At 30.2% G+C, this 12,516-nt stretch overlaps 2 protein-coding genes across 2 annotated transcripts; both read right to left on the reverse strand.

Annotated features, from left to right (window-relative positions):
* Positions 1-568: 568 nt before the first annotated feature.
* LOC114737596 (isoliquiritigenin 2'-O-methyltransferase-like) lies at positions 569-1,314 on the reverse strand. Its single transcript, XM_028925544.1, has 2 exons — positions 1,094-1,314; positions 569-842 (listed from the first exon to the last, which is right to left on the reverse strand). Exons 1-2 carry the CDS (start codon positions 1,312-1,314, stop codon positions 569-571), a joined length of 495 nt encoding a protein of 164 aa, XP_028781377.1.
* Positions 1,315-9,397: 8,083 nt separating this feature from the next.
* On the reverse strand, positions 9,398-10,365 carry LOC114737590 (isoliquiritigenin 2'-O-methyltransferase-like). The gene is made up of 3 exons (XM_028925536.1): positions 9,977-10,365; positions 9,588-9,901; positions 9,398-9,405 (listed from the first exon to the last, which is right to left on the reverse strand). Exons 1-3 carry the CDS (start codon positions 10,363-10,365, stop codon positions 9,398-9,400), a joined length of 711 nt encoding a protein of 236 aa, XP_028781369.1.
* Between the last annotated feature and the right edge of the window lie 2,151 nt (positions 10,366-12,516).

A 12,516-nucleotide genomic window follows, 5' to 3' on the forward strand; every position in this document is an offset into this window, starting at 1 on the left:
TTAAGAATAATAATAATTACTATTTAAAATTAATTATAGTGTTAAACTGACCTTCATTACAGCATCCCTTGTGGAAACGCTGTTGAACATATCTCCTCAACATGCTTCATTCCTTTAATTATATCCAAGGAAGATCTTATGATAAGCTCAAAGAAAATTTTGCATGCGTGGGTTTTGAAAATTATATAATTCAAATGATTAATGGGTTAAGGTGCAAATTTACTTTCAAGTGCAAAACAACCTGTGAAAGTTCAAAATAAGAGCAAAAATGACATCGCTGTTGACTAGGTCATATGTCAAAAGATCTTTCTACAGTGGTTCGGAAAAGAATATTTCACCGACTCTATAACAGTGTAGATATTAGTAATACACAGGCGCAGAAAATGAATTTTCTATACCAATTGTTGTTAACTAATTTAGAAAAGGCTCAACCAAAAAGAAAAGAAGAATCCTCCTCACTTTCTACACAGGTTGTAATGTGTGTAGAAAGTGTTTATATGTCAAACATGTGCGCCTGTAGCCGTGTGTACCTGGACAGGATAATGCATGTTGTATCACTTGTGGCAAGTCAAAGTAATGCCTGAATTGAAGGATACTTGGAAATGACCATTTTGAGGCTTTGGCCAATGCCACCACCCACATCAACAAGTGTTATTCCCTCAAATCCTTTGTATGTCTCAAGTACATACTTCATCATCATGGTTGACAAACAGCCATTGCACCGCCCATGAAAAATAGTTTTGAAAGTTGGATCCATTTCCATATATTCATACATAGGCATCCAATGAAATTTCTTGAACAGGTCCTCTTCCTCATCAAGAATCACTTGCTTGAAGTTTTGCCTGGCATCATGTGTACAAAACATGAAAAGATAAACACAAATGGTGATTATGAATCAAAACATGAAAGCCTACCAATTTTTACGTAGGCGGGATGATTACATAATTTGAAGAATACAATGCTGGAGGTTTCATCTTCATCTGGGATTAAGCATTTACCACTTGGAGATAGACCATAAAACCTCCTTCCTGCCGTGTTGATCAATTTGTTGGAAGAACAACTCAAGAGAGAGTAATTAGAAAGCAAAAACAACATTCGGTCAAGCCGACGAGCCATGCCAGCATATGGATTTTCGAGCTTGGAAGCGATTTTAGAGGGAGACATGCCTTCAGGGCTTCCTTTACCAATGATCTCAAACAAGTTCAGATCAATAGCAGCATTTAACACTGCAAGGTAAATGGGATCAGACGCCAACACCAGAGGATTTAAAGAGGAATTAGAATCATATTCATGATTCTCAATGTTGGTACTCATAGTTGCTACAGCTTCTTCTTGTTGTAGATAGACTCTCTAGTAGTAACTACGGAGGATGATAGAGCAAACTTAGAATCTAAAAGTTCTCACTGCCTGATTTTCTAGGTCTAGTTATGTTGGTATTTATACGGTGTAATTGAATAGTGAGACCCTGCGTTATTGCATTGAGTCCTAATACAAGTTATACCATTATGATGCTGACAACAGGACAACTTTATATAAATTTTTTTAAAAATATAGTATAAATTTGACCTTTGACAATTGAAGTCTTTTGTGATATTGAATGTAATAGCAACAACGCATTTATCGGTGAAAATTATTTAGAATAAAAAACAAACGATAAATGTTCGCTTTGAAAATTTGTACAATTTTGATTCTTTTATAGCAAAGTCGCATGAGTTCAATAAAATTGTATAATTTAAATTCTTCCATGGGCATGGAGCAGATAATAGGCGGAAGTATCAACCTATATATCTGTGTGCGTATATTATATGCAATATAGAATTCATCAAAGTGATCACATTCTGATAGTTTAATTAATAGTACGTAAAACTTCAAATTTTATAAAATAATTCTTTTAAGGATAGACACCCATGCATGATCAAGACAAGAAAAAATATAAATATATTTTCGCATCCATATTTTCTGACTTTAATTTTTTGATGTAGTTTGCCAGTTAATTGGAAGCGATTCTGATTTTTTTTTTTTTTTTGATAAAGTGGAAGCTATTCTAATGTATAAGTTTGTACTATTGTGCAATTCAATTACTAAGAACTTCAGTGAGGGTGTATAACTATTTACAGTCTTTATAACACTAAATGTAGAAGCTGGTTGAAAAACTCATTTGGTCTACGTTATAGGACCGTAATCTTTTTATATATCTCATTAATTAATTTTTTCTCAAATTATCCTATTCATTATGATTTCTTTTAAAATTTCATATTGAAATCTCAATCATTAAAAGTTAAAATTAGGGTCATTTAGGACCTATCCAATACATAAAATTTAAATATATTATATCCATTACTTGAAAATAACTTACTATTACGGAAATTGGGTCTTCGGAGTTTGAGAAAACATCATCATCATACGACACACACATAAATGATGCAGCAAAAATCGGTCAATTTGGATCGCATTTTATTATAATTATTTTGTGGATGTGGGTCAAAATTTCCCCAAGCAAAAAGGGGGGGAAACAATATAATTCAAAGGAAAAATATTTTTTCTAATGATTATAATTTTAATATGGTCAAAGACTCAAGGGTAAGCCTTTCGTGTCGGAATGTTTTATTTACTTTTTGTTTTAAATTTTACAAGAATCTGGATTCTAAAAATTGTGATAGTGATAACATTTTCAAGTGCCTTTACAAAAATTTTACAAGAAATGAAATCTTTTTTATTATTTTATTTTTTTTAAAAGTGAAATCTTTGTTATTTACTAAAAAACTTAAGAGATACGGATAGAAATAAAGAATATGATGACGATAATATCCGCCAACATTATTAAATTGTCGTTTATCTTTTTTCAGCTCATGCACGCGCGCACGCACACATATATGTATGTTATTACTATTACTTAGATAATAGTATTTGGATAGGCAGAAAAGGAAAATTATATTACCTCCAATTCTTAATATAAGAGCCAGCTAATTAATTTAGAGATATCAAGAAATTAATTAATAAATTATTTATAACAACATATATGGACTTCTCCAATTTGCCATATTTAATCTTGTGTATTGAAATAATCATAGGATATTTTTGGGGGAAAATTATAAATTTAAGAGACAAATCAGATTAAAGTTTTATATTTAGGTTTAAATATAATCCCCTACTAACTCTCATATCATAAACTAAAGGTAGTAACAGGCAAAATCTTACAAAACGAGAAAGAATATTTGCAACTTCATTGATCCGCTGGGAATTCAAAAGGGACTGCCAGATTTGCTGTTGGCTTTCATTATATTGTAAGGGTTAATATGCAAATTTGTTTAGGAAGTTTTTACTTAGAAGTTTTGGGTATCTAGAAGTTTATTTTGGTAACAAATTTGCTTTGAAAGTTTAAAATCACAATAATATCGTCCCCTACAATAAAAAAACTAATATTGATTGTTAAAATAATAACACTAACTATTAATATTTTTAACAGTATAAGACAATAGTGTTACAATTTTAATGGTATAGAACAAATTTGCTTCTAAAAAAACTTTCGGATATCTAATCCTATTGAGTGACAACTTATATGGCAAATTTATACCTTAACCCTATATATTATGCATACTTATGTTATTTACCCAAGGGTTGATATAATTTTTGGTCCCTCAAGTTTATTCTTATTTTGGTTTTGGTCCCTTAAATTTCAAACCATAGCTTTTGGTTTCTTAAATTTCTTTTCGTCTAAAATATTGGTCCCTATAATTTAATAAATACCTAGACTATTTTACCTCTTAAGAGATCAAAAACTATGATTTAAAACTTAAGGGACCAAAATCAAAATGAAAGTAAACTGGGTCAATGATTATATTTGCCCTTTACACAAACTAAAAATTCTTCGTGCATGGAAATATTTTAATTTTCTGGAACACATATAATTCGGAAAAAGATATACAAAATTTATCAATATGAAAAGTCAGTTAATTGTTAATAAACAATAAAAAATAATTTATTCATTCACCAAAAAAATAATTTATTCTATACGTTGTCACATCATAGATAATTAGATAGTCAATGAATCCTAATGGATTACTTTAATTTTAAAACATACATTATGGAGTCTATTTAATAAATATTATGTCATCACAAGGTTTTATTTGAAATATCTCTTCATATTTTATTAAAAGATGATATTCTCGTGTTCTTTTGTTTTTTTTTTTTTTTTGACCTCAATGGCATTCTCGCGTTCATGGTTACGATTAGTAGTATTTTTTTTACTAAATATTCAAAAACAAAAAATATAATATAGTGATGGGAAGAGAGAGAAACAAAATTAAATTTAAAATAATTCAAAATTCTCTACGAAATGAACACTTGTCATCTGAAATTTAACAAGGCATGAAATTAGTGTGACAATATGACATTCAAATATTCAATCTTCCGTGAAACATTTTTGGTAAAAAAAAAGAGAAAATCGCAATTAAAGACTCTAGAATTTGAAAAACATAGATAGAGATCCATAACAACTTCACTATGGCTTTTGACAATAATAATATGTCATGAACTTGTCAAAATCCATAATGAGATTGTCACGGGTCTTTATCTGTGTTTTTCAAATTCTAGAGTCTTTTTTTGCAGTTTCTCCAAAAAAAAAAAATCTTGCGTGAAACATAGTTTAAAATATCAAGCCACATGAAAATCAGAAAATGTGAAATATTCATTAGTTGGCCCAAAATTTTTAATAGTTGTACTTTTTTTTCAAAAATAACCAATAATTCAATAATGTCTAATAAACTCCTACAATTCAAGATATGAGGTTTGAAGTTAAAAAAAAAAAAAGACTTGTATTTAGGGATCACGATGTCAGTTAGAAGATAGTATCATAGTATCATGTTATGGTGAAAAAAGGCACATTTTTCCTTAAAAATATTTTTGTGGATACGTTGCGATCCAAAAATTTAAAATAGACTAGCTACGCCCAGATAAAGGTATTAATATTTCCTCATCATACTATAAATAATTTAGTTGAGGCTCTATTGATTTTTTCCCCTATAAGCATAGATATACTCCTATTAGATATAATCTTATTCAAGACACTACTCGACTAAATGTGAGCACATTTCTCAGTGGGAATTTGAACTTTGATTCATTACATTATGAGAGATTAGTCCTTTTCACTAGACTTAAGTGCTGTTTGTTGAGGTTCTCTCTTTGTTGATGAGATGATTTTAGAAGTCATATTCTTTTTTTTTTTGCTAAAACATAGGTACCCTCCTATTAGAGGTAATTATATTCGAGACACTATCAGGCACTAAATGTGGGCACCTCTCCTAGTAGGGATTCGAATCTTAGTTTACCACGTTGTGGGAGACTAGCCTTTTTCGTTAGACCCAATCCCTGTTGGTTAGAAGTCATATTTCTTTCGGCTTGGTGATACAGTTGGGAACCAGAACTAGCCCACTTTGGGCGTAGTGAAAAATGGGGCAAGGTGAGTTGATTAAGATTTTATCAACTTTGGCTAGCCCACTTTTCCTTATCCATATCTAGTACCAGATAGTACTTTAAATATAATTGTCTTTGACACATGTACTTATAAAATTCACCACGAAATCCAATTCCTCAAAACATGAAAGGATTAGATTTGGAAAAAAAAAAAAACATTTATGAACAAGGCCAGTTTCATTTTCAATATAATTTTGTTTTCTGATTTTACTAAACGTATTGAAAAAATATCTTTACAGTACACATCAATCTTTATGGGGTAGCAATACATGATAGAACTGCAATATGACATATAAAAATACCAGCAATGTTTTTTTTTTTTTTAACAGTCAGTGAGCAAATGAGTTTCATATTTATAATTTTATACCTACCCATTCCATACAAAAAGGGCTTCCCTTAGGCTTTGAGAATACATATATACACACACATATCCTCAGGAGTCAGGGTATATAATTTATCATTGTACTGATAAACTAGATTTAAAAACAATTTTTTGTTTTGATATTTTTTTTGCCTCAAATACATGAAATAGAATATACGTAAGATAAAGATAATTACTCAAGCATGAATTAAACAAAAGGCATACTTGTTAGAAGTAAAAACCATTTAAAAATGTATTGAGAAGATAACTTACTTTTTCTTGCAGCACGCATCGTCCGTTCTGTTGGCACTTGATGTGTTTGTAGTTAGTCAAGTTGCTTAGGATTGCCAGCAATGCCTCTGCTTGGAAAAAAAAACCCACCAATGCCATCCATTCCGTATCAAAAGGGCTTCCCTTAGGTTTTGAAGAATACACACAGAGACACACACACACGCGCGCACTCAGGGTGCATAATTATCATTGTACTGATAAATACAATGATAAACTATAAAATAAAAATTATTAAAAAAACAATTTTTATATTATTTTTGCATCAAATACATGAAATAGAATCTACATAAGATAAAGATAATTAATTGAGTATGAATTAACAAGCATATTTGTTAGCTGGTTAAAAAAAAAGCATATTTGTTAATAAATAAAAATCTTTAAAGATTTATTGAGAAGATAACGCACCCCATCACATGTTACTTTTTCTTGCAGTTCAGATCATCCATTTTGTTTGGCACTCGACGTGCTTGCAGTTAGTCAAGTTACGTTGGATGCAAAGTTTGTGAATTCGTCACCCATGACCTCATGGATTTTCGGGCATATGGCATGTTTGGATTCAGACTTGATGGATAGATGTACCACCTCATATCCTTAATATAAGAGCTAATTGATTAATTTGAGTAGATTAAGAAAATAAGTTAAATTAGTTATTTATAATAAATGGGTGTTATCTTTCCTAAAATATCTTGACTATAACTATTATTTGTAAAAAAATAAATATGATAAACAAAGTGAATTGTGATATTATATTTAGGATTAAAATAAAAGTCAAATAAATTCTCATAGTAAGCTCCGGGGTTAGTAAATTATATGTCCATGCTTTTCCTAGCTAGAAGCGGATGTAGGAGAGTAACCAGGGATACTTCCGATCATCGTTGGATATGTGGCTCTAGTCTCAAAATCACCTCAATTCCTTCTGCCATTGCGGAATTGAATGGATTATTTTATGTCTATGCTGATCCAAAAAACGTGGAAACATAATCCTTCACGCTAATTGCAATGAAGCCATTAGCTTAGTCAAAAGGGGGAACGATGAAAACAACTCCTTTAGAGATATTATTGAAGATGTTAGATTACTTGCTCATAGAAATTGAAAAGTACTGCCTCCAAATTATAAAACCTCATTTGTAATTTACAAATAAGATTTTATAATTAAAACTGGAGGTATTATTATCTAGACATAAATAAAAGGAGTTTCTAGGTGATTTTGATTCTTTAGCAAAATTCCCCCATTTTATGGAAAATTCCTTTTGTATTCTTGATCAATCACCACTTTCTTTGGCAAAAGTTTGAGGTAGATGAAATAATGACTACAAAAAATAAGACTTTTTGTGACAAATAAAAAAGTTACAGATCAAAGTGTAACTTTTCAGTCGCCGCTCAAAGTATGTCTTTTAGAATAACTTTCAGTGGCAACTTATTTGTTGCTATTGAAAGTAAGACTTTCAGCAGCAACTCTAGAAAATCACCCTAAAAGTTTGTCTTTTAGTGATAATTGTTTTAATCGCTGCTGAAAATATGATCTTCAATGGCAACTTTTTCAAGTTGCTCTTGAACGTCTCACATTCAGTGGTGCTTCTAACAAGTCATTGCTGAAGAACAGACTTTTAGTGGCAACATTTTATATCACTGCCAAAAGATTGTAAAGGGCCGACTGTCATTAGTGATCGTATTTACATTTATTGTTTTTAATTTTGGCTAAAGTATACATTTGGTCTTTTAACTTTATGTAAAGTTTCAGTTTAGTCCATTAACTTTAAAAAATATACTTTTAGTCCTTTAACTCCAAAATTGTTAGTCTTAAATGATGATTTTTTGTAACAATCATGGTTGTTTTGAATATTAAACTTAATATATTAGTATTTAGTACTGTTTTATCAGCATTTAAAAACTTAATATCATCATTTTTTGTTAACAGTTTTATGGTTAAAAGACTAAAAGTTTACTTTTTTAAGTTAAGAGACTAAAATGAAACCTTGTATAAAGTTAAAGGACTAAAAGTATACTTTAGCCTTTAATTTTTTATCCAAATTGCTTTGTCTTACTTATAAATTAAATTGATATATAATATGATAATACATATAATTATTTTAGAGAAATCACATAACATGTGCTATAATTAAGTAATAGAGTAATTCTTTTAATCTTCTCATATTAATCAACTGAGTCTTATATTAAGGACTAGATATAGTATTGCACACATATTTCATTCCTTAGTCATAAATTATTATATTCAAATGTTACATCACCCTTTATTTATTCTATATATAACATAAACCGCACATACCTTGTCACATGCATTATTCATAAACCATCTATATGTGTGTGTGTGTGTGTAAATAGTGTGACTCTCTTTAGACTCGGATCCGTACAAAGAAACATGACGACAATCTAGTTTATTTATAAAACTCAATGACTCCCAAAGCAGTGGAGGCAACACGAGCTGCAATACGGTAGCTAGAAAAGCCACTATCTTTGCAAAGAGCTTCAAATTTTTCCTCTGTTCTTTCCTTCCCACCAGGTTGCACAAGCATGAGGTTGTCAGCAATTGATACATGCTTATGGCCGTCGCTTCCGTTTGGTAATTCTGGCATTAGAAGGTCAATAATAATAAGCTTTCCTTCATTTTTGAGAGATATGTGGCAGTTTCTTAATATTTGAATGCAGGTTTCATCTCCCCAGTTATGAGTTATAAACTGCAAGAGATTAAACATATAGCTTACCATTAGCAAAACCTAGGAATAATAATTAATTACTCTGTAAAATTATTTGTAGTGTCTAACTGACCTTCATCATTATAGCATCACCTTGTGGAACGCTTTTGAACATATCTCCTCCAACATGCTTCATTCCTTTAATTACCCAAAGATCTTATGGTAAGCTCAAGGAAAAATTTTGAGTGCATGAGTTTTGAAAATTACATAATTCAATTGATTAATACGTTAAGGTGCAAATTTTTTCATAAAATTAGATTCAATATGCGTCAAACACCATATACTTTTGTCAAATGCAAAACTACCCGTAAAAGGTTAAAATAAGAGCAAAAATGAGAATGCCATTAACTATGTCATATGTCAAAAGTTCTTTTTACAGTGGTCTGGATAAGAATTTTTACACCCATTCTATAACCAATGTAGATATATAGTTAATATGCACAGGCGCAGAAAATGATTTTTCTCCACCATTTGCTAACTAATTTAGAAAAGGCTAACCAAAAAGCAAACATAAAAAATGAAAATGACAAAAAGAAGGCTGAAATTGTGATTTCCAAATTCAGGAAGCTACGAGTCATAAATAACATAAAAGGAAGTAAACTCAAATTGAAATTTTAAAATAAAATAAAAAAGAAAAAAAAATACCCCTTTGAAATTCAAGGAAGAAAAATCCTCCTCATTTTCTACACAGGTTGTAATGCGTAGAAAGTGTTTATATGTCAAACATGTGCGCCTGTAGCCGTGTGTACCTGGACAGGATAATGCATGTTGTATCACTTGTGGCAAGTCAAGGTTAATGCCCTGAATTGAAGGATACTTGGAAATGATCATTTTGAGGCTTTGGCCAATGCCATTACCCACATCAACAAGTGTTGATATTCCCTCAAATCCTTTGTAAGTCGCAAGTACATACTTCATCATCATGGTTGACAAATCAGCCATTGCCCTGTGAAAAGCAGTTTTGAATGTTGGGTCCATTTCCATATATTCATACACAGGCATCCCATGAACTTTCTTGAACAGGTCCTCTTCCTCATCAAGAATCACTTGCTTGAAGTTTTTCCTGGCATCATATATACAAAACATGAAACGGATAAACACAAATTGGTGATTATGAATCAAAACATGAAATGCTTACCAAATTTTTACGTAGGCGGGATGATTACATAATTTGAAGAATACAATGCTGGAGGTTTCATCTTCATCGGGGATTAAGTATTTACCGCTAGGAGATAGAGCATAAAACCTCTCATTAAGTTTGTTGGAAGAACAAGTCAAGAGAGAATAATTAGAAAGCAAAAACAACATTCGGTCAAGCCGACGAGCCATGCCCGCATATGGATTTTCGAGCTTGGAAGCAATTTCAGAGGGGGACATGCCTTTGGGGTTTCCCTTACCAATTATCTCAAACAAGTTCAACTCAATAGCAGCATTTAACACTGCAAGGTAAATGGGATCAGATGCCAACAACAAAGAATTTAAAGAGGAACTAGAATCATATTCATGATTCTCAATCTTGGTACTCATAATTGCTATAGCTTCTTTTTGTTGTAGATAGTCTCTCCAGTAGCAACTATGGAGGATGAAAGGGCAAACTTTTAATCTAAAAGTTCCCACTGCCTGATTTTCTAGGTCTAGTTAAGGTGGTATTTATATGGCGTAATTAAATGGTGAGACCCTGCATTATTGCATTGAATCCTAATACAAGCTATACTCATGTGATGTCAACGGTACAACTTCTTATAAATTTTTTAAAAATATAGTATAAATCTGACCGTTGACCATTGACATATTTTGTGATATTAAATATAAGCAACGGATTTATCGTTGAAATTTATATTTAGAACAAAAAACAAGCTGCTAAACGTGGGGTTTGAAAAATTGTACAATTTATGATTCTCTTACAAGCAAAGTTTTATGAGTTCAATAAAATTGTATAATTTATAATTCTTCTATTGGGCATGAAGCAGATAATTTAATTGGCAGAAGTATCAACCTATATGTCGATCATTCTTGATAATTGATTAGTGGTAAGTCAAACTTCAAATTTTATAAAAGATTAATTTTAAGGATAGACACACATTCATGCTCAGGACGAAAAAATATTAACATATTTTTGCATGCATATTTTGTGACTTTCATTTTTTTTTTTTGATGTAGTTTGCCAGTTAATTGGAAGAGATTCTTTTTTGTTTTTTTTTGTTTTGGTGTGGATAAAGTGGAAGCTATTCTAATTTATAATTTTTTTTACTAGTGTTCAATTCAATTACTAAGAACTTTACTGAGTGTGTATAACTATTTACACTCTTAACACTTTTGAAACATCATCAATTCATCATCATACAAAACACACACTCACACAGACATGACATGAAAATCTTTTTTATTATTTTATTTTTTTTAAAGTGAAATATTCTTTATTTGCTAAAAAGCTTAAGCGATAATATCAAAATCTTCAACTATTATATAAAAAAAATCTAAATATTTAGTAAGGATAGAAATAAAAAATATGATGAGAATAATATCCACCAATATTATTAAATTGTCTTTTATCTTTTTTCAGCTCATATATACATATATATATATATATATGCACACACACACACAATTATTATTACTACTACTTAAGTAATAGTATTTGGGTGGGAAGAAATGGAAAATAGTATTACCTTCGATCTTTAATATAAAAGTTATATAACTAATTTAAGGATATCAAGAAGATTAATTAAATCTGTTATTTGTAACAAATATATATGGACTTTCCTAAGCTATTATATTTAATCATGCGTATTAAAATTATCATAGCACAATTTGGGGGTGGAGGAATTATAAATTTAAGAGACAAATTAGATTAAGATCTTATATTTAAGACTAAATCAAACTCCTAGCTAATTTTTACATCAAAAACTTGAGGTAGTAATAAGCTAGATCTTACAAAACGAGAGGGAATATTTGCCACTTTATCAATCTGCTGGCGATTTCAAAAGGGATTGCTAGATCTGTTTTTGGCTTTCATGATATATATCATGGGTAGTTATGTTATTTACACAAGAGTTAATACAATTTTTGGTTCCTTAGTTTTCATAAGTTTGGTCACTCAAATTTCTTTTGGTTTGAAATATTGATCCCTATAATTTAATAAATATCTGAATCATTTTGCTCTTTGAAGGACCAAAACCAAAATGAGGGTTAATTTGAAGGATCAAATATTATATTAATCCTTTACACAAACTAGAAGTTCTTCAGGCATGGAAATATTTTAATTTTTTGAAACACATATAATTCGGAGAAAGATATTCAAAATTTATCAATCTGAAAAGTCAGTTAATTATTAATAACTAATAAAAATAATTCATTTATTGACCAACAAAATAATTTATTTTATGCGGCGTCATATCATAGATAAATAGATAATCAATGAATCGTAATGGATTATTTTAATTTTAAAACATACATTATTGAGTCTATATTTAATAAATATTATGTCATTACAGGGTTATATTCCAAATATGTCCCATATTTTATTAAAACATGATATTCTCGTGTTCTTTGTTTCGGAGTTCATTGGTATTCTCGTGTTCGTAGTCACACCATTATTGGTAATTTTTTTGACTAAGTATTCAAAGAGAAATAAAATATAATATAGTGGTGGGAAGAGAGAGAATGAGTGGAAGAAAA

This window comes from Neltuma alba, unplaced genomic scaffold (genome assembly GCF_004799145.2).
Source record: "Neltuma alba isolate B1F8T4 unplaced genomic scaffold, ASM479914v2 tig00013468_pilon, whole genome shotgun sequence".
Taxonomy (NCBI): Eukaryota; Viridiplantae; Streptophyta; class Magnoliopsida; order Fabales; family Fabaceae; genus Neltuma; species Neltuma alba.